The 22,735-nt window shown below is 44.5% G+C and overlaps 1 protein-coding gene across 1 annotated transcript in view; it reads left to right on the forward strand.

Moving 5' to 3' along the window:
• LOC311129204 (attractin-like protein 1) overlaps positions 1 to 22,735 on the forward strand; it is a gene marked incomplete at both ends in the record, with an annotated part of 364,441 nt that overhangs the window by 113,740 nt on the left and 227,966 nt on the right. The window contains 3 exon segments of the mRNA XM_084161510.1: positions 840 to 1,027; positions 2,245 to 2,458; positions 3,518 to 3,706. Of these exon segments, the coding sequence (XP_084017636.1) occupies positions 840 to 1,027; positions 2,245 to 2,458; positions 3,518 to 3,706 (591 nt within the window).

Here is a 22,735-nt window from a genome sequence, read left to right on the forward strand (position 1 = left end):
CCCTCATCCATTTCTCCCACTGTTTGATGTGTCTGTCAGTCAGAGCACAACTGTATACTTGTGCTTGACAAACACATACTTGTGTATTCAATCAGGGTGGTCGATGCAAGCCTCTTTGAAGCATAATCCATCATTCTCAATCTACATCTCAACTGATTGACTGACTGTTCTTAAATTCACACCATGAGGTCAGGGCTGGTCCTAGCTTTTTGGAGGCCGTAAGTGAGATTTGGTTTGGTGGCCCTCCACCTCACGGTCAAAACATTTTAGTGGTCCCCCTCTTGATGGTGGAGAGAAAAAAACAATTCTACACATTTTGTCATGGGGTGTAGAGAAAATGTTGTGGTTTTAAAGCACATTTTCTGCAATTCTACTCATTTTTCCATTGGGCAAAGAGAAAAATATGTGCAGTTTTAAAGAGAATTTCCTGCAATTCTACACATTTTGCAATGAATTATGCCATGTTCATATGATATCTGAGTGAGAGTGACTAACACAATCAACGGGGGTCCCCTGAGAAAAACTGCTGATGCACTACCACATTTCTTGTTAGTTAGAATGTGTATTCTACTATTCTAACTCTCAACAGTAAGTTGAGACCCCGACTGAGTTCCTAAAAATAAAAACAATTATAAGATATTGGTCAATCAACTTTGCTTTTACATTAGTGATATACTAGCTTAATTAATGTGTGTGTAGTGAGATGTATATCAAATGTAGTTGAGATCCTTGAGGGGTATTGAGTCCTCCAGTTGTGTGAAGTCTGTGCACCATCCAATTGTGTGGCCCAACACAGTCAGAAGCCTGGGTCTAAATTACTGCTCTCTCCCTGTCTACAGCTCAGCTCTGTGGGGAAGGCTGGCACCACGTTGGGGAGGCTTGCCTCAGGATCAACTCCAGCAGGGAGAGCTATGACAACGCCCAGCACTACTGTAAGAACCTGGAAGGGAACATAGCCTCCCTCACCACCGCCAAGCAGGTGGACTTTGTACTGGACGAGTTGCAGAAGTACCAGCTACAAGAGAAGGTAAGGGAAACGCCTGTTTAAAATAGTGTGTTGTTTTAAACATAGTACTTTATCAAGGACTATCATGAGGAATGTACTTTTCCAAGTCGAAGGCCTGCGGAACGGCCATGACAGACCTCATGAAACTTACCCCATGATAATGTGAAACCGAACATGTTGAACACATGTTGAAGTCTTAGCTTATTTACTGATGAATCAGCCCACGTGATCCAATGTTTACATATCAATCTAAACTAGATTTCCCTGATCCCAACCAAACTTGTATTTGTTTTCTCAAGAGTCATACTGCCTGTTTATATCCCCACCACACATGTTGACTTTTCCAGTGATTGCGCTGTCAGGAGGATATGCAGGAGCAAATATTTGACTGGTGTTTGACTGGTGCTATTGATTAAAGAATAGAGCAAGAGGACCTCTTGCTATGATTTTTGGGGTGGAGTGTTTAAGCAGCTTCTGTCTGCTCTTTGAAGATTAACACTATTCTTAATAACAAAGCTCACCTTCGTTGTTTTAGGATGCAGAGGAAATAGTTTTCCCTCCTCTTTTCTGACAGTTATTTGGAAGGAGCTGATGTTCTCCATGGCCTGTAATAGGAATTTTGAATTAAAGTACATTTTAGCGTACTGCAACACATTTTTCAGGATTTGACTCACGGCAATCTCCTTCGATTACTCAAATGTTATGCCCTCATAAATTTTTACTGTGTGATAGATCATAGCCGGTGTTAACTGGCTAATTAACAATTTATTTCAGGTAAAACTTTTGAGACATTATTGCCCATTTAAGAAATAACTCAAACTCACAGACATTTTTAAAAGTCAAAATAAATACCTTAGTTTAATGACTCTGGCCTGTCTTGGTTTTATGGGTTGGTGTTGGCTGTAAGTCTGAGGTCGGGAACTTTCACTGTAATTATAGCAATTTTCCCAACGGTTTGATTTAAGATTTCACATAAACATGGCACAAATCAAATATGTATGATTTATGTTGAGAAATTAATAACATGTTTTCATACTCTGACTGGCCCTCAACATACTATGGAGAATAGAGAGAATTCTTAGCTTAGATTTCAGGCTCTCCATCCTGAACCTTCCTCTCTCCCTTTTCTCTCTGTCTCTCATATTCTTCCTTCTTTCACCTTTCTCTTCCCCTCTTTCTCCATCCCTTTTCTCCTCCCTCTCTCTCCTACCTCTTTCTCTCCCCTCTCTGTCCTGTAGAAGTTAGCTCCGTGGGTGGGTCTAAGGAAGATCAACATCTCGTACTGGGGCTGGGAGGACATGTCTCCCTTCACCAACTCCTCCCTGCAGTGGCTGCCCGGGGAGCCCAGCGACTCAGGCTTCTGTGCCTACCTGGAGAAGGTAGAGGTGGCAGGGCTCAAGGCCAATCCCTGCACCGCCACCACTGATGGACTCATCTGTGAAAAACCAGTCGGTGAGAGAGGGACTGGGAGAAAGAGGGAGAGGGAGGGAAAAAGGGAGGGGAAAAGGGAGGGAGGGAAAGGGAAGGAGAGCTGAAGAAGAATGGAGGTGATGGTGATTGAATAATAGAGACTAAATAGAGACTAATTCTCAAAGGCACCTGTAACCCTTGTGAATTCCAAGAGGCCTCCCTTGAACATGTGTATGTAATTATTCGAAAGCTCAATCAGGCACTATTGAATTAGAGATCAGTTGGAGTGGAAAATAAAAGTTTACAACCAGAAAACCCTCTGGGCTGTCATCATCAGTGACAATGAGCAGAATTCTCTAGTCTAGTGAATTTAAAAGGGGACAGAGTGTTAGTGGAGAGATATTGTTTTAGGAAGAGCATCCTTATGACTGGAGAAAATCACAGCCTGGAGTGTTTGACAGTAGCTGACCTTCCTTCCCATCATGGCCCCTCAGTGACCGACCATCCCACTCACACAAACACATACACACACAAGGAAACAGAAAACACGAGCAGGCCCGCCTGACTCACTGTCTTATTCTATCTGCGTTTAGCTCCACTGAACCATGCTTGGACACATTTAGGAGCCCAAAATAGCTGGGGAGCCCAAAAAAATGAGGCCTCAAATGTGCGGCTTTGGCCGCCGTACTTCCCATAGCTCGACTTTGCACTGACAGAGAGGGGAAATGGGTAACCAAAGACACCCTGTTGTTTCTTATTACTTTTCTGTTTCCTCCACCGCTGCGGGGCTGTCTCCCACTCCGATACAACCTGCCTGCCTAACTCAGATCAAATGATGGGGTCGGACTGAGGGAGGAAATGACTATTGTTTACCATCTGCTCTTGGGTTAAATTACTCATTTAATGTAATAAATGGTACATGAATGGTTATGTGTATACCTGCTGTAAAAACATTCTGTCCAAGGTAGAGATAAAATGTCTATGTTTTAGAGGCAGTGCAAATGTACATGAACTCCCACAGAATATTTTTAGCACTACTTTCAGGCTGTGCACTGGGCACAGACATTATTTAAATATGATCTTATTTTCTCCTTTCCACAGTGAGCCCCAACCAGAGTGCCCACCCGTGTAAGACGCCCTGCTCCCTGCGCACCATCTGTGCCAACTGCACCAGTAAGGCCATGGAGTGTATGTGGTGCAGCAGCACCCAGCGATGTGTGGACTCCAACGCATATGTAATCTCCTTCCCCTACGGACAGTGTCTGGAGTGGCAGACTGGAGACTGCGTCTGTGAGTATACAGGTCAAAATGTCCAGCTTCCACTGTGTGTATGTGTGTGTATCTTCAACACAACCTCCAAAGGAATACGGGCAAATAGATTATTGCAAACTGTCACTCGGTTCAAATACAACTGCTTGTCATCATACCACTACTATTGACACTAATGCAAGTGAAGTCAAGTGGTACAAGCACAATCAATGCCTCATGCATGACAGCATTGTTGACAATTTCGATACCCTTTGGAAACAAAACACGTTTTATAAGGAGGATGGGATCCACCCAAATCATTTGGGTTCCTGGATCCTTTCACAGCATTATAAGGCTGCATTGAGACAATGACTTATCAATGATCCAAGCCCAGCTACCATTGTGACGCTGAGTTGTCATAATGCTTTAGCAAATGTACATTATACCAGGGGCGTTGGTAGATACAATGTAAGTAACCTAATTTATGTCCCTCTAACTGCCCTGAATGCCTCTGCTGATCCTACAGCTATTGTATGCAGTAATCATGTGCCTATATACCAGATTTATAATGTTAGCACTGAGGCGGTGTGCCCTAGTAGGAAGTCCACTGTGTGAAGCTCACCCTGCACTAGCATATATAACATGAGCATATCTACTTCTGCTAAGCTTCCCAGTAAAGCAATGAAAACAAGTAAGCATCCCAGAACAAAAGTGCCCAAAATAGCCCACGTTAACATATGTAGCTTAAGAAACAAGGTTCATGAAATCAATAATTTGCTAGTAACAGATGACATTCATAGTCTGACTATCTCTGAAACTCACTTAGATAATACCTTTGATGATACAGTAGTAGGAATACAAGGTTATAACGTTTACAGAAAATACAGAAATGCCAATGGTGGAGGTGTTGCTGTTTATATTCAGAACCACATTCCTGTAAAGCTTAGAGAGGATCTTATGTTAAATACTGTTGACGTAATATGGCTACAGGTTCATCTGCCTCACCTAAAGCCCATTCTTGTGGGAAGCTGCTATAGACCACCAAGTGCTAACAATCAGTATTTGGATAACATGTGTGAAATGCTTGATAATGTATGTGATATCAACAGAGAGGTATATTTTCTGAGTGATTTAAATATTGACTGGCTTTCATAAAGCTGCCCACTCAAGAAAAAGCTTCAAACTGTAACCAGTGCATGCAACCTGGTTCAGGTTATCAGTCAACATTTACATTTTAGTCATTTAGCAGACATTCTTATCCAGAGCGACTTACAGTTAGTGAGCGCATACATTTTCATACTGGCCCCCTGTGGGAATCGAACCCACAACCCTGGCGTTGCAAGCGCCATGCTCTACCAACTGAGCTACACAGGGCCCAGTCAACTGACCAGGGTAGTTACAAACAGCACAGGAATTAAATAATCAACACGTATTGATCACAACTTTACTAATGCTGCAGAAATTAGCTCCATCGGATGTAGTGATCAAAAGATAGTAGCCATATCTAGGAAAACCAAAGTTCCAAAGGCTGGGCCTAATATAGTTTATAAGAGGTCATACAATAAGTTTTGTAGTGATTCCTATGTTGTTGATGTAAAGAATATTTGTTGGTCCGTGGTGTGTAATGAGGAGCAAACAGACGCTGCACTTGACACGTTTATGAAATTGCTTATTCCAGTTACTAATAAGCATGCACCCATTTAAGAAAATGACTGTAAAAGCTGTTAAATCCCAGTGGATTGATGAGGAATTGAAAAAGTGTATGGTTGAGAGGGATGAGGCAAAAGGAATGGCAAATAAGTCTGGCTGCACAACTGATTGCCAACGTATTGCAAATTGAGAAATCATGTGACTAAACTGAATAAAAAGAAGAAGAAACTACACTATGAAACAAAGATAAATGAATGATAGTAAAAAGCTTTGGAGCACCTTAAATTAATTATTTTTGGAAAAAAGGCAAACTCCGCTCCATCATTCATTGAATCAGATGGCTCATTCATCACAAAACCGACTGACATTGCCAACTACTTTAATGTTTTTTTCATTGGCAAGATTATAAAATTTAGGCATGACATGCCAGCAACAAACGCTGACACTACACATCCAAGTATATCTGACCAAATTATGAAAGACAAGCGTTGTGATTTAGAATTCCGTAAAGTGAGTGTGGAAGAGGTGAAAAAATGATTGCTGTCTATCAACAATGACAAGCCACCGGGGTCTGACAACTTGGATGGAAAATTACTGAGGATAATAGCGATGATATTACCAGTCCTATTTGCCATATTTTCAATTTATGCCTACTAGAAAGTGTGTGCCCCCAGGCCTGGAGGGAAGCAAAAGTAATTCCGCTACCTAAGAATAGTAAAGCCCTCAAATAGCCTACCAATCAGCCTGTTACCAACCCTTAGTAAACTTTTGGGAAAAATGGGGTTGACCAGATACAATGCTATTTTACAGTAAACAAATTGACAACATACTTTCAGCACGCTTATAGGGAAGGACATTCAACAAGCACAGCACTTACACAAATGGCTGATGATTGGCTGAGAGAAATTGATGATAAAAAGATTGTGGCGGCTGTTTTGTTAGACTTCAGTGCTGCTTTTGACATTATCGATCATAGTCTGCTGCTGGAAAAACGTATGTGTTAGGGCTTTACACCCCCTGCTATATTGTGGATAAAGAGTTACCTGTCTAACAGCACACAGACGGTGTTCTTTAATGGAAGCCTCTCCAACATAATCCAGGTAGAATTAGGAATTCCCCAGGGCAGCTGTCTAGGCCCCTTGCTTTTTTCAATCTTTACTAACGACATGCCACTGGCTTTGAGTAAAGCCAGTGTGTCTATGTATGCGGATGACTCAACACTATACACGTCAGCTACTACATCGACTGAAATGACTGCAACACTTAACAAAGAGCTGCAGTTAGTTTCAGAGTGGGTGGCAAGGAATAAAAGTTAGTCCTAAATATTTATAAACCTAAAATCATTGTATTTGGGACAAATCATTCACTAAACCCTAAATCTTGTAATAAATAATGTGGAAATTGAGCAAGTTGAGGTGACTAAACTGCTTGGAGTAACCCGGGATTGTAAACTGTCATGGTCAAAACATATTGATACAACAGTAGCTAAAATGGGGAGAAGTCTGTCCATAATAAAGCGCTGCTCTACCTTCTTAACAGCACTATCAACAAGGCATGTCCTATAGGCCCTAGTTTTCTCGCACTTGGACTACTGTTCAGTCGTGTGGTCAGGTACCACAAAAAGGGACTCAGAACAGGGCAGCACGGCTGGCCCTTGGATGTACACAGAGAGCTAACATGGCTCAAAGTGGATAGAGATTGACTTCATCACTACTTGTATTTATGAGAGGTATTGACATGTTGAATGCACTGAGCTGTCTGTTTGAAATACACCTATGCATACCCCACAAGATATGCCACAAGAGGTCTCTTCACAGTCCCCAAGTCCAGAACAGACTATGGGAGGTGCAGAGTACTACATAGAGCCATGACTACATGGAACTCTATTCCACATCAAGTAACTGATGCAAGCAGTAAAATTTGATTAAAAAAACAGATAAAAATACACCTTATGGAACAGCGGGGACTGTGAAGCAACACATACATAGGCACAGACACATGCATACACACACACGATAACATACGCACTATACACACATGTACACATGGATTTTGTATTGTAGATATGTGGTAGTGGTGGAGTAGGGGCGTGAGGGCACACAGTGTGTTGTGAAATCTGTGAATGTATTGTTATGTTTTTAAAATTGTCTTAATTTTGCTGGACCCTAGGAAGAGGCAGCAGCTAATGGGGATCCATAATAAAGACAAATACAAATACTCTGGTCAACAATAATGCTGTTTAGAGTAGAATTGATAGGTTGATGAATTGAATTGTTTATTTCAGTACCTTGCACACAGAACAAATTCTCTCTCTCTCCCTCCTCTCTCTCTCTCTCTCTCTCTCTCTCTCTCTCTCTCTCTCTCTCTCTCTCTCTCTCTCTCTCTCTCTCTGTCTCTGTCTCTCTCTGTCTGTCTGTCTGTCTGTCTGTCTGTCTGTCTGTCTGTCTGTCTGTCTGTCTGTCTGTCTGTCTGTCTGTCTGTCTGTCTGTCTGTCTGTCTGTCTGTCTGTATGTCTGTCTGTGTGTCTCTCTCTCTTTCTCTCTCTCTCTCTCTCTCTCGCTCGCTCGCTCTCTCTCTCTCTGTCACTCTCACTCTGGCTCACTTTATGTTCAGCATAGTTAAAGCTCCTGTGTGTTAGTAGTGAATTCCTCAGGGTTAGTGTAGCTCAGTGAGATCATTCTGCTCTACAGTCAGTCAGGTGCTTCAACTTCCCTAGACCCTTATGTGTATGCCACCCTGGTCCCTGCCCTTGGGTACTATGGGAAAATCAATAAAGTATCCACTCGAAAAGTATATGCTCAGCTGTTAGTGTTTCCTTTGATCTAAAAGCCCTCTGTTAAAGGTCTCAGATGTTCAATTGGTTCTGTGATTTGTACCTTCTCTTGATATATAGATTATGTTGTGTCCGATAATCCCCAGACTTTGCTGCGAGATAGGAACACATAAACAGGATATGTGTTTTACGCAATGGTTCTTTTGAAACTCATGTCAAGCAGAGGTTGGTACCAACAATAACGCTTTGTGAGTTTCTGTTCTTATAGTCAGATGCAAGGAGTAACAGGCGGTGTGCCATCTATGGACTTCCTCTGTTTCACAACTTTTCGTCATGTGAACAATTAAACAAATAGGGAAAGAGCTTTCACCACATTTTGTCATGGTCACATCATTTGCCTGAATTCCCCCTCATTATACCACAGCAGCGACAGTATTCACAGTGTTGTTTTACATAATGGTATGCACAATTAGGCCACTTTCTCTCGGTGCCATTTCACCAGTGGATTCTGAAGTCATTACGATTCAGCTACTAAATGATGGTCAGTGTGCTTGTGGAGTATTCATATTATGGCCTGACATTTCTGATTACACTAAACATTCTATACAAACATCTATCGGTTCTGAGATTTGGGGAATGTAATTAGGTAAATTGTACTATTGTTTTTATTGTCCTCCAGAGTAATGCAACTCACGGAAGCCTGACAATATGGATCCAATCAAAATGTAAATGAGATATTGCAGCGTCGCTGTGCATGCTAAGCCCATATCAGGCTTTTTGCTTCAGAACTTTGAGATAAAGAAATATACTGTTACAGCAAAACACAGTGCGGCATTGTGCTAATGTGTTTTTGTCTTCAACATGTTAATTTAAAGAAATGTCATAGTTCGCTTTAGGATTGTTTTATCAAGTTTAGCAGGTTTTTGTAGGAAGAGAACAAATATACAAAAAGTAATTATTATTCAACTCCATCCGTGTGGTTCACTTCCACCATCCTGTTCACTTCAGCTGAAAATCCTTGCCAAGGTTTTCCCTTCAAGTTTGCCATTTCTCCATCCACAGTGTCTTTCCATATCTTTTTAGGTAAGTGGTTACTTGTGTTTTGGTTTTGAGGGGATATTGGGAGAAACAGGAAGCAAGATTTAGTTTTTGGCGTACTAGCCAGTAGCCACAGGATGTATTTATCTTTAAAGACCCGGGGGAGGTCAGCGACTCCAATCTGGCTGTGCTCCTGAAAGAATGTCCCCCAAAACACAATGTGATTCTACTGCTGCTCCTGGAAATGGTCTTTCTCTCCGTTAAGGTCCTATTTCAGCAGGTAATTAGAACACAGCCAGGCCAATGTTCTCTTTAGTTAGGTTCAGCTTACCTCCTACACACACACGCACACTCGTACGCATGCACACGAATACACGCACGCAAGCACACAAGCACACTGGCATCCGATGAGGGCAGTGCCCACTTATTTGCATCTCAGAGTGATTCACCATCCCCATCCATCTGCCTGGCACACCACACCACCCAAATGTCCAGCAGCATTAACCTGACCAACACCTGCATATGTTCATTTAGCAATCAACCATCCTCCCCCTTGTGCTTTGAGCTCACACAGAATGCTATGTAGCAATGGAAAGAAATGTGTACCCAAATTCGCCTCATCCCAGCTTGAACATGAAGGGAATCAGGTGCTCGACTGAGGGACTTGAAAATCCCCAAAACATTCCTTACCCCAGGACACTTCAACTGGTGACTACATAGCTTATGTTTCGGCATAGCATTAAAACATCTCTCTAGTCTCACTACAGATGCTTCATTCAGAGATCTGTCATAGAGGAGGAGAAAAGTCGTTAACAGTTCTTTAAAGTCAAGTTGTTCCAAAGACAACCCCAGCGTTGATTGAGAGAACAATACTGCATATTTATGGAGGTGTTGTACTGTACCACATAGGCTTCTGTTCTGTGATCGACAGAGGGTAGGCTGGGTTATGTTTATTCAAACAGTTCTCAACACACAGTGGAAAAAGACAGGATATTAATGAGGACAGGGTATGAACCTCTTGAAATATGAAGTAGATGTCAGAATGATGACATACTTTCAGTTTGTAGCCCCATATGATTTCTTATTGAACTATCGTCTCTGGTATGTGTAAACCTAGCTTCCTGCTTTGTAAAATGAGGGATTATGCTATTTGGTTCTTGCTACTTGGAGTGGCATTTTCGCTTGAACTTTAAACAAATACAAGAGCCCTTTAGAAAGCCTAAAAAGCTGTTTCCACACTCTGTAAACTCTACTGCCTCTCTGAGGCTGGGAGAGGGAAGAGGAGAGCCTCTGTGTTTGTAATTGTGAAGCACAAGATTGTGGTTGGAGAAAAAGACAGGGGAACCTAGAAATGAATCAGCACCATGGTTGAATAATGCAACAGGGATAGACTCTGAAGCACAGCATTTGGGGAGAAAATTCAGCAAACACTTTTGTGGGTTATGGAAATGGTAGGGGTTCAAAACTCCAACTTCTGACAAAATTGCAAATTCTACCATTCAGTCAGCCACACGGCAATGGAAAAGAACATCTTGGTACTTCCTCATACCTTTTGGTCTCCTATGGATTCTTGTTGAGTTGCCTTGTGTGTCCTACTTCAACTGTGTTTCACAGCTATTTGTTCATGTTGTTGTGCTCACAACCAGTTGACTTGTTTAGCTACTCCATGATGGCCAAACCTGCATAAGCTATCTGAAAGGCCCCAGTCAATCATTTAGATTGATAATGTATTATTATACACTATAACCAGGCTATAAATATTGGATCACAAACAAATGTTTTCCTCTTATGCTCGACAACAAGTTCAAAGAAGGAAACTTTCAATCGCCCAGACGTTGTGAAAGAATACAGATTTAACTATCCCACCAAGCTCACCTCTGCTTCTGAATGTCACGGAATCAGCCGAGGCTGCTCCTCCTCCTTGCTCGGGCAGGCTTCGGCGTTCGTCGTCCCCGGAGTACTAGCTGCCACCGATCTATGTTTCGGTGTTTGACTTGTTTTGTCCTGATTGTGTACACCTGTTTCCCATTACGTTGTATTGTATTCCCTATTTAACCCTCTTGTCGTTCATTGTGTGTTGTGTGTTATTGTATTCGTCATCGGCAGTGTTAGTGTGCGGGTTGTTTTTCCTCCTTGTATGGAGATTGTTTTCTTCTCTGGTTACTTTCAAGTAAAGTACGTTTCCAGTAGCTCTGTGTCCTGCGTTTGACTTCGCCTACCGCATTTCACCGTCGCATTCTGACAGAATAACACACCATTACGATGGAGTCAGCAGGATCGTCCGCGCCAAGGGGAGCACTAGAGGAGCGTGTAACCCAACAAGAGGACATGATCCAGCACCTGGGCACCACCATCCAAGGGGTGATGGACACCTTGAGGCGATGGGAGAGTGGAGATTTGCCCACACCTCATCCTACGATACCACCATCATCAGCCATACCCATCGTTCCATCTCCGGAGTCCAGTGGGATTCAGCTCTCGCTCCCGAGGGCTTATGATGGCACCGCGGCCGGGTGTCAGGGTTTCCTACTCCAGGTTGAACTCTACCTAGCAACCATTCACCCGCCGCCCTCGGGATACGAGAGCGTGTCCGCCCTCATCTCCTGTCTGTCCGGCAAGGCGCTGGAATGGGCCAACGCCGAATGGGGTGGGATAGACGCCGCTACGGTCAGCTATGCGGAGTTCACCCGCCGCTTCCGGGCAGTATTCGATCATCCCCCAGAGGGTAAAGCAGCGGGTGAGCGTCTATTCCACCTTAGACAGGGGAGGAGGAGCGCGCAGGAGTTCGCGCTGGACTTCCGGACGCTAGCTGCCAACACGGGATGGAATGAGAGGGCCCTCATCGACCACTACAGATGCAGCCTGAGGGAGGACGTGCGTCGGGAATTGGCCTGCAGGGACACCAACCTCAGCTTTGACCAACTGGTGGACATGTCGATTCGCCTGGATACCCTGTTGGCTACCCGCGGATGTCCGGATTCGGGGCCGTCCATTCCATCCCCCAGCACTTCCGAGCCGACCTCTATGGAGCTCGGGGGTGCTGGTGCTAGGGAGACCAGGAGGGAGACCAGGAGAGAGGCCGTCCCCTGCACCAACTGTGGCCGCAGAGGACACACTGCTGGTCGGTGCTGGGGAGGGTCTCCTAGGAATCGAGGCAGTGGGCGACGCACTGATGAGTCATTCCAGGTGAGTAGGAGCCCAACTCACCCAGAGCTCTCTGCTGATCATATGTGTATTAAAGTGGTGTTTCCCGAGGTTTCTCCTCACTCCCAGCATAAGGCGCTAGTAGATTCAGGCGCAGCTGGGAATTTTATTGATCGCCAGTTCACCTATAAGTTAGGGATTCCTATCGTACCTGTTGATGTGCCCTTCCCCATTCATGCCCTAGATAGCCGCCCGTTGGGGTCAGGTTTGATTAGGGAGGTCACGGCGCCTCTCCGGATGAAAACGCAGGAGGGTCATGAGGAGATAGTACGGTTGTATTTGATTGATTCTCCTGCGTTTCCCGTGGTGTTGGGGCTTCCCTGGTTAACAGCTCATGACCCCAATATTTCATGGCAGCAGAGAGCTCTCCAGGGATGGTCTGATCAGTGTACTGGGCGGTGTGTAGGCATTTCCGTAGGGGCAACGATGGTGGAAAGCCCGAACCAAGTTCCCACCTTGCACATTCCACCTGAGTATGCCGATTTGGCTCTCGCCTTCAGTAAGAAGAAGGCGACTCAATTACCACCTCATCGACAGGGGGATTGTGCGATAGACCTCCAGGTAGGCGCTGCGCTTCCACGTAGTCACGTGTATCCTCTGTGTCAGGAGGAGACGGCCGCTATGGAGACCTACGTCAACAAATCTTTGAGACAGGGTTACATACGGCCGTCTACTTCCCCTGCTTCCTCGAGTTTCTTTTTTGTGAAGAAGAAGGATGGGGGTTTACGCCCGTGTATTGATTACCGTGGTCTAAATCAGATCACCATCAAATACAGCTATCCTCTCCCTCTGATTGCTAGTATGACGGAGTCATTACACGGGGCACGATTCTTCAAGAAATTGGATCTCAGGTGCACGTACAACCTGGTGCGCATTAGGGAGGGAGATGAGTGGAAGACAGCATTCAGTACCACCTCGGGTCACTATGAGTACCTCGTCATGCCATACGGGTTAATGAATGCTCCTTCAGTCTTCCAATCATTTGTGGACGAGATTTTCCGGGACTTGCATGGACAGGGTGTTGTGGTATATATTGATGACATTCTAATATATTCCACTACACGACCCGAGCATGGTGTCCCTGGTGCGTCGAGTGCTTGGTAGACTGTTGGAGGATGACCTGTATGCGAAGGCGGAGAAATGTCTGTTCTTCCAGGAGTCCATCTCATTCCTGGGACATCGGTTGTCCCTGTCAGGGGTAGAGATGGAGATTGACCGCGTTTCTGCCGTGCGTAATTGGCAGACTCCCACCACGGTAAAGGAGGTGCAGCGCTTCTTGGGTTTTGCCAATTACTATCGGAGGTTTATCCGGGGCTTTGGACAGGTAGCGGCTCCCATTACCTCTCTGCTAAAGGGGGGTCCGGTGCGCCTGCAGTGGTCAGCTGAGGCGGACAGGGCGTTTAAACGTCTGAAGGACCTGTTTACCTCGGCTCCGGTGCTGGCACATCCGGATCCCTCTTTGGCATTCCAGGTGGAGGTGGACGCTTCCGAGGCTGGGATCGGCGCTGTGCTGTCTCAGCGCTCGGGTATGCCACCTAAACTCTGCCCCTGTGCTTTCTATTCTAAGAAGCTCAGTCCGGCGGAGCGCAATTATGATGTGGGGGATAGGGAGCTGCTGGCTGTGGTTCAAGCCCTGAAGGTGTGGAGACATTGGCTTGAGGGGGCTAAACACCCTTTTGTCATTCTGACTGACCATCGTAACCTGGAGTACATCCGGGCAGCGAGGAGGCTGAATCCTCGCCAGGCAAGGTGGTCAATGTTTCTTTCCCTTTTTGTATTTAAGCTCACCTATATACTAGTGTCCCAGAACGCTAAGGCAGACGCCCTGTCCCGACTATATGACACAGAGGAGAGGTCCATTGAGCCCACTCCCATACTCCCGGAGTCTTGTTTAGTGGCACCGGTGGTGTGGGAGGTGGATGCGGAAATAGAGCGGGCGCTACGTTCCGACCCTACTCCTCCACAGTGTCCAGAGGGTCGGAGGTACGTGCCGCTCGAGGTTCGCAACCGTTTGATATACTGGGCTCACACGTCACCCTCCTCTGGTCATCTGGGTATTGGTCGGACAGTGCACTGCCTTAGTGAGAAGTACTGGTGGCCAACCTTAGCTAAGGACGTGAGGGTTTTTGTTTCCTCCTGCTCGGTGTGCGCCCAGTGTAAGGCACCTAGACACCTGCCCAGGGGGAAGTTACAACCCCTACCCGTTCCACAACGGCCGTGGTCTCACCTATCAGTGGATTTTGTCACGGACCTTCCCCCCTCCCAGGGGAACACTACGATCTTGGTCGTTGTGGATCGGTTTTCTAAAGCCTGCCGTCTCATTCCCCTGCCAGGTCTCCCTACTGCCCTACAAACTGCTGAGGCCCTGTTTACACACGTCTTCCGGCACTATGGGGTGCCTGAGGATATAGTGTCTGATCGGGGTCCCCAGTTCACCTCTAGAGTCGGGAGGGCATTTATGGAACGTCTGGGGGTCTCGATTAGCCTTACCTCAGGTTTTCACCCCGAGAGTAATGGGCAGGTGGAGAGAGTTAACCAGGATGTGGGTAGGTTTCTGAGGTCATATTGCCAGGACCGGCAAGAGGAGTGGTCAGGATATATTCCCTGGGCAGAGATAGCCCAAAACTCCCTCCGCCATTCGTCCACTAACCTTATGCCTTTCCAGTGTGTGTTAGGGTATCAGCCGGTTCTGGCACCTTGGCATCAGAGCCAGACCGAAGCCCCTGCGGTGGACGAGTGGTTTCGGCGCTCGGAAGAAACTTGGAACGCTGCGCACGTCCATCTGCAGCGGGCCATCAGGCGTCAAAAGGCGAGCGCCGATCGCCACCGCAGTGAGGCTCCGGTGTATGCACCGGGAGACCGGGTCTGGCTCTCGACCCGAAACCTGCCCCTTCGCCTGCCCTGCCGGAAGCTGGGTCGGCGGTTTGGGGGGCCCTTTAAAGTCCTGAGAAGATTGAACGAGGTATGTTATAGGTTACAACTGCCCATTCATTACCACATTAACCCCTCGTTCCATGTGTCTCTCCTCAGGCCGGTGGTGGCTGGTCCACTCCAGGAGAGTGAGGTACGAGAGGCTCCTCCGCCCCCGTTGGACATCGAGGGGGCTCCGACGTTCTCAGTCCGTTCCATCTTGGATTCGAGGCGCCGGACGGGGGGCCTGCAGTATCTCGTGAAGTGGGATGGGTACGGTCCGGAGGAACGGTGCTGGGTCCCCAGGAGGGACATTCTAGATCCCTCCATGTTGAGGGACTTCTACCGGAGTCATCCGACTCGCCCTGCTCCGCGTCCTCCTGGCCGTCTCCGAGGCCGGGGTCGGCGCACGGCTGGAGCCACGCGTCAAGGGGGGGGTACTGTCACGGAATCAGCTGAGGCTGCTCCTCCTCCTTGCTCGGGCAGGCTTCGGCGTTCGTCGTCCCCGGTGTACTAGCTGCCACCGATCTATGTTTCGGTGTTTGACTTGTTTTGTCCTGATTGTGTACACCTGTTTCCCATTACGTTGTATTCCCTATTTAACCCTCTTGTCGTTCATTGTGTGTTGTGTGTTATTGTATTCGTCATCGGCAGTGTTAGTGTGCGGGTTGTTTTTCCTCCTTGTATGGAGATTGTTTTCTTCTCTGGTTACTTTCAAGTAAAGTACGTTTCCAGTAGCTCTGTGTCCTGCGTTTGACTTCGCCTACCGCATTTCACCGTCGCATTCTGACACTGAATTCATAAAAGGGAGGTATGGATGGAGAATTTCTTTGTCAGCATTGAATGCAGTAAAATATGTAATTTCCCATTTCTCAGTAAAGCGTTTGTTTGAATGTCAGAAACATTGTATGAATACCAATGTATCCTCAACAGAGACAACATTCGGAAAGAAGTAATAACGTTTCAAGTTTGAAGGATTATTAGTTGTATGTACAGGATACACATGGTATAAACCGTCCAACGAAATGCTTACTTGCAAGTTCCTTGTCGGCAATGCAACAACAATAAGAAATAATAATGTTAAGGACACGAACATAAAGTAAATGGCTCAGTAGAATAGAATAAACATTTTAGCATAAGTATAATACAGGAAGGCGCAATTTTATAGTACACAATTCACACATGTATCAGGGAAGGGGGGATTGGGGGGCAAGTGTTTAAATTGTTCAGTATTAGCAATAGTATAAAATAAATACATAAAAAAATGTTTATAAAATAGTATTAGCAATAGCATAAACATATCAAATAGTTTAAGCGTATAAAGGAGGATGCAGGTGGTACTAATAAAATAGCCTTTGTTGTGATGTTTATGGCATTAGTGTACTTTAAGCAACACAAAGCACTTTTTTTTACTGGAGATGTCCTCAAGAAAAACTCAATGAAATGTTGACAAGGAAGTTAGAAGTGTATTAGTCACTGCTATGCTTCATCAAGGACAGGCAGTTAAGATTATATTTAGTAACTAACTAAATTGGTACTCTGTATGTACAGTACCAGTCAAAAGTTTGGACACACCTACTCATTCCAGGGTTTTTCTTAATTTTTACTATTTTCTACATTGTAGAATAATAGTGAAGACATCAAAACTATGAAATAACACATATGGAATCATGTAGTAACTACAAAAGTGTTAAACAAATCAAAATATCTTAATGCGTTTCAGTCAATCAGTTGTGTTGTGACAACTGGGGTTGTATACAGACGAAAGCCCTATTTGGTAAAATACCAAGTCCATATTATGGCAAGAACAGCTCAAATAAGCAAAGAGAAACGACAGTCCATCATTACTTTAAGACATGAAGGTCAGTCAATCTGGAAAATGTCAAGAACTTTGAACGTTTCTTCAAGTGCAGTCGCAAAAACCATCAAGCACTATGATAAAACTGGCTCTCATGAGGACCGCCACAGGAAAGGAAGACCCATAGTTACCTCTGCTGCAGAGGATAAGTTCATTAGAGTTAACTGCACCTCAGATTGCAGCCCAAATAAATGCTTCACAGAGTTCAAGTAACAGACACATATCAACATCAACTGTTCTGAGGAGACTGTGTGAATCAGGCCTTGGTCAAATTGCTGCAAAGAAACCACTACTAAAGGACACCAATAAGAAGAAGACTTGCTTGGGCCAAGAAACACGAGCAATGGACATTAGACCGGGGGAAATTTGTCCTTTGGTCTGATGAGTCCATATTTTAGATTTTTGGTTCCAACCGCTGTGTCATTGTGAGACGCAGAGTAGGTGAACAGATGATCTCCGCATGTGAAGCATGGAGGAGGAGGTGTGATGGTGTGGGGGTGCTTTGCTGGTGACGCTGTCAGTGATTTATTTAGAATTCAAAGCACACTTAACCAGCATGGATACCACAGCATTCTGCAGCGATACGCCATCCCATCTGGTTTGCACTTAGTGGGACTATAATTTGTTTTTCAACAGGAAAATGAACCAAAACACACCTCCAGGCTGTGTAAGGGCTATTTGACCAACAAGGAGAGTGATGGAGTACTGCATCAGATGACCCGACCTGGCCTCCACAATCACCCGACCTCAACCCAATTGAGATGGTTTGGGAGTTGGACCGCAGAGTGAAGGAAAAGCAGCCAACAAGTGCTCAGCATATGTAGGAACTCCTCCAAAAGACTGTTGGAAATGCATACCTCATGAAGCTGGTTGAGAGAATGCCAAGAGTGTGCAAAGCTGTCATCAAGGCAAAGGGTGGCTACTTTGAAGAATCTAAAATGTAAAATATATTTTGATTTGTTTAACACTTTTTTGTTTACTACATGATTCCATGTGTGTTATTTCATAGTTTTGATGTCTTCACTATTATTCTACAATGTAGAAAATAGTAAAAATAAAGAAAAACCCTTGAATGAGTAGGTGTGTCTAAATTTTTGACTGGTACTGTATTTGTATGTCAGAAGTGTATTTGAAAGCACTGACGTTTTAAGACTTACATACAGTACATAAATGTTTATATGGAGAGTAAGTGCACCTCCATTGAGGCTTTTTGAGATAACTTTGTCCTCTAAACTGACCAAACGCCCTCACTTTCTTGTTAAAGTACCTACGCTGCACATGTTAGTATTCAGTAAATGTATTAAGCATACAGTGGGGAAAAAAAGTATTTAGTCAGCCACCAATTGTGCAAGTTCTCCCACTTAATAAGATGAGAGAGGCCTGCAATTTTCATCATAGGTACACGTCAACTATGACAGACAAAATGATAATTTTTTTTCTCCAGAAAATCACATTGTAGGATTTGTAATGAATTTATTTGCAAATTATGGTGGAAAATAAGTATTTGGTCAATAACAAAAGTTTCTCAATACTTTGTTATATACCCTTTGTTGGCAATTACACAGGTCAAACGTTTTCTGTAAGTCTTCACAAAGTTTTCACACACTGTTGCTGGTATTTTGGCCCATTCCTCCATGCAAATCTCCTCTAGAGCAGTGATGTTTTGGGGCTGTCGCTGGGCAACACGGACTTTCAACTCCCTCCAAAGATTTTCTATGGGGTTGAGATCTGGAGACTGGCTAGGCCACTCCAGGACCTTGAAATGCTTCTTACGAAGCCACTCCTTCGTTGCCCGGGCGGTGTGTTTGGGATCATTGTCATGCTGAAAGACCCAGCCAACGTTTCATCTTCAATGCCCTTGCTGATGGAAGGAGGTTTTCACTCAAAATTTCACGATACATGGCCCCATTCATTCTTTCCTTTACACAGATCAGTCGTCCTGGTCCCTTTGCAGAAAAACAGCCCCAAAGCATGATGTTTCCACCCCCATGCTTCACAGTAGGTATGGTGTTCTTTGGATGCAACTCAGCATTCTTTGTCTTCCAAACACGACGAGTTGAGTTTTTACCAAAAAGTTCTATTTTGGTTTTAGTTCTCTTCTGGATCATCCAAATGCACTCTAGCAAACTTCAGACGGGCCTGGACATGTACTGGCTTAAGCAGGGGGACACGTCTCGCACTACAGGATTTGAGTCCCTGGCGGTGTAGTGTGTTACTGATGGTAGGCTTTGTTACTTTGGTCCCAGCTCTCTACAGGTCATTCACTAGGTCCCCCCGTGTGGTTCTGGGATTTTTGCTCACCGTTCTTGTGATCATTTTGACCCCACGGGGTGAGATCTTGCGTGGAGCCCCAGATCGAGGGAGATTATCAGTGGTCTTGTATGTCTTCCATTTCCTAATAATTGCTCCCACAGTTGATTTCTTCAAACCAAGCTGCTTACCTATTGCAGATTCAGTCTTCCCAGCCTGGTGCAGGTCTACAATTTTGTTTCTGGTGTCCTTTGACAGCTCTTTGGTCTTGGCCATAGTGGAGTTTGGAGTGTGACTGTTTGAGGTTGTGGACAGGTGTCCTTTATACTGATAACAAGTTCAAACAGGTGCCATTAATACAGGTAACGAGTGGAGGACAGAGGAGCCTCTTAAAGAAGAAGTTACAGGTCTGTGAGAGCCAGAAATCTTGCTTGTTTGTAGATGACCAAATACTTATTTTCCACCATAATTTGCAAATAAATTCATAAAAAATCCTACAATGTGATTTTCTGGAGAAAAAAAATCCTCAATTTGTCTGTCATAGTTGACGTGTACCTATGATGAAAATTACAAGCCTCTCTCATCTTTTTAAGTCGGAGAACTTGCACAATTGGTGGCTGACTAAATACTTTTTTCCCCCACTGTATATAAATTGTGTTTGGTCCTGGGGGCCTTTATCAAAGACTGCAAGGGAGTGTTTTGTTCTCTAAATGTTGGGGCTATGGGATGAACAGACGTTCACCTCTCCCTATGCCTAGGGGGTCTACTCTTTGTCGTCAGCCAGCCACCTGCTTTTGTCAGACAGTCCGACGGGTTCCAATATGGCTGCCACCCGCAGCCCTCTCCCTTTTCTGATAGACTGAACAAAGGCATGTTTGCTAAAATATAATGCTTGCAAAATGTCACTCTTTGGTTGGAAGGCCTGAGTCAGCGTTCAGCTTTCAATAGATGATGTGAAAACATACTTTATCAACCTCAGTGTTGTTATTTCCAACTCAAGCCTTGATAACCTTGGCAGCTCTTAATATCCTTGGCAGCTCTTGATAACCTTGGTAGCTCTTGATAACCTTGGCAGCTCTTGATAACTTGGCAGTTCTTGATAACTTGGCTCAATCACACTAATTGTCAAGCAAAAACAACAACATTGTCCTAAAGTTAGGAATCATTTCTCTCTAAATGAAAAACAGTAAATGTATACCCACCCTCTAATCCATTAAATAATGAATCAGCTGGCTATTACAGGAAGAGTCAGTGGCTGTCTAAGAACATGTTAGACAGCATTACCTCCCACTGCCAACAGAATTAATTCAATAATGAGTAACAAATGTCTACTTTATTTATGTGTTGTTTAGGTGGATGGATCTAACAGTGCTTACTTATACTACTGATTAATGTTATCAAGTGCAGCAAAGTATTCTACAGTGAGGGAAAAAAGTATTTGATCCCCTGCTGATTTTGCACGTTTGCCCACTGACAAAGACATGATCAGTCTATAATTTTAATGGTAGGTTTATTTGAACAGTTAGCGACAGAATAACAACAAAATAATCCAGAAAAATGGATGTCAAAAATATTATAAATTGATTTGCATTTTAATGAGGGAAATAAGTATTTGACCCTTCTGCAAAACATGACTTAGTACTTGGTGGCAAAACCCTTGTTGGCAATCACAGAGGTCAGACGTTTCTTGTAGTTGGCCACCAAGTTTGCACACATCTCAGGAGGGATTTTGTCCCACTCCTCCTTGCAGATCTTCTCCAAGTCATTAAGGTTTCGAGGCTGACGTTTGGCAGCTCGAACCTTCAGCTCCCTCCACATATTTTCTATGGGATTAAGGTCTGGAGACTGGCTAGGCCACTCCAGGACCTTAATGTGCTTCTTCTTGAGCCACTCCTTTGTTGCCTTGGCCGTGTGTTTTGGGTCATTGTCATGCTGGAATACCCATCCATGACCCATTTTCAATGCCCTGGCTGAGGGAAGGAGGTTCTCACCCAAGATTTGACGGTACATGGCCCCGTCCATTGTCCCTTTGATACGGTGAAGTTGTCCTGTCCCCTTAGCAGAAAAACACCCCCAAAGCATAATGTTTCCACCTCCATGTTTGACGGTGGGGATGGTGTTCTTGGGGTCATAGGCAGCATTCCTCCTCCTCCAAACACGGCGAGTTGAGTTGATGCCAAAGAGCTCCATTTTGGTCTCATCTGACCACAACACTTTCACCCAGTTCTCCTCTGAATCATTCAGATGTTCATTGGCAAACTTCATACGGCCCTGTATATGTGTTTTCTTGAGCAGGGGGACCTTGCGGGCGCTGCAGGATTTCAGTCCTTCACGGCGTAGTGTGTTACCAATTGTTTTCTTGGTGACTATGGTCCCAGCTGCCTTGAGATCATTGACAAGATCCTCCCGTGTAGTTCTGGGCTGATTCCTCACCGTTCTCATGATCATTGCAACTCCACGAGGTGAGATCTTGCATGGAGCCCCAGGCAGAGGGAGATTGACAGTTCTTTTGTGTTTCTTCCATTTGCGAATATTCGCACCAACTGTTGTCACCTTCTCACCAAGCTGCTTGGCTTGTGTAGGTCTACAATCTTGTCCCTGACATCCTTGGAGAGCTCTTTGGTCTTGGCCATGGTGTAGAGTTTGGAATCTGATTGATTGATTGCTTCTGTGGACAGGTGTCTTTTATACAGGTAACAAGCTGAGATTAGGAGCACTCCCTTTAAGAGTGTGCTCCTAATCTCAGCTCGTTACCTGTATAAAAGACACCTGGGAGCCAGAAATCTTTCTGATTGAGAGGGGGTCAAATACTTATTTCCCTCATTAAAATGCAAATCTATTTATAACATTTTTGACATGCATTTTTCTAGATTATTTTGTTGTTATTCTGTCTCTCACTGTTCAAATAAACCTACCATTAAAATCATAGACTGATCATTTCTTTGTCAGTGGGCAAACGTACAAAATCAGCAGGGGATCAAATACTTTTTTTCTCTCACTGTATAAGGGACTTTTTAATGTGTCTAAATACACTAAACAAAAGTATAAACGCAACATGAAACAAGTTCAAAGATTTACAGTTCATATAAGGAAATCAGTCAATTGAAATAAATCCATTAGGCCCTAATCTATGGATTTCACATGACTAGGAATACGGATATGCATCTGTTGGTCACAAATACCTTAACAAAATAAGGTAGGGGCGTGGATCAGAAAACCAGTCAGTATCTGGTGTGACCACCATTTGCCTCATGCAGCGCGACACATCTCCTTCGCATAGAGTTGATCAGGCTGTTGATTGTGGGCTGTGGAATGTTGTCCCACTCCTCTTTAATGGCTGTGCGAAGATGCTGGATATTGGCAGGAACTGGAACACACTGTCTTACAC

This window comes from Coregonus lavaretus (genome assembly GCF_964263955.1).
Source record: "Coregonus lavaretus genome assembly, chromosome: 1".
Taxonomy (NCBI): domain Eukaryota; kingdom Metazoa; phylum Chordata; class Actinopteri; order Salmoniformes; family Salmonidae; genus Coregonus; species Coregonus lavaretus.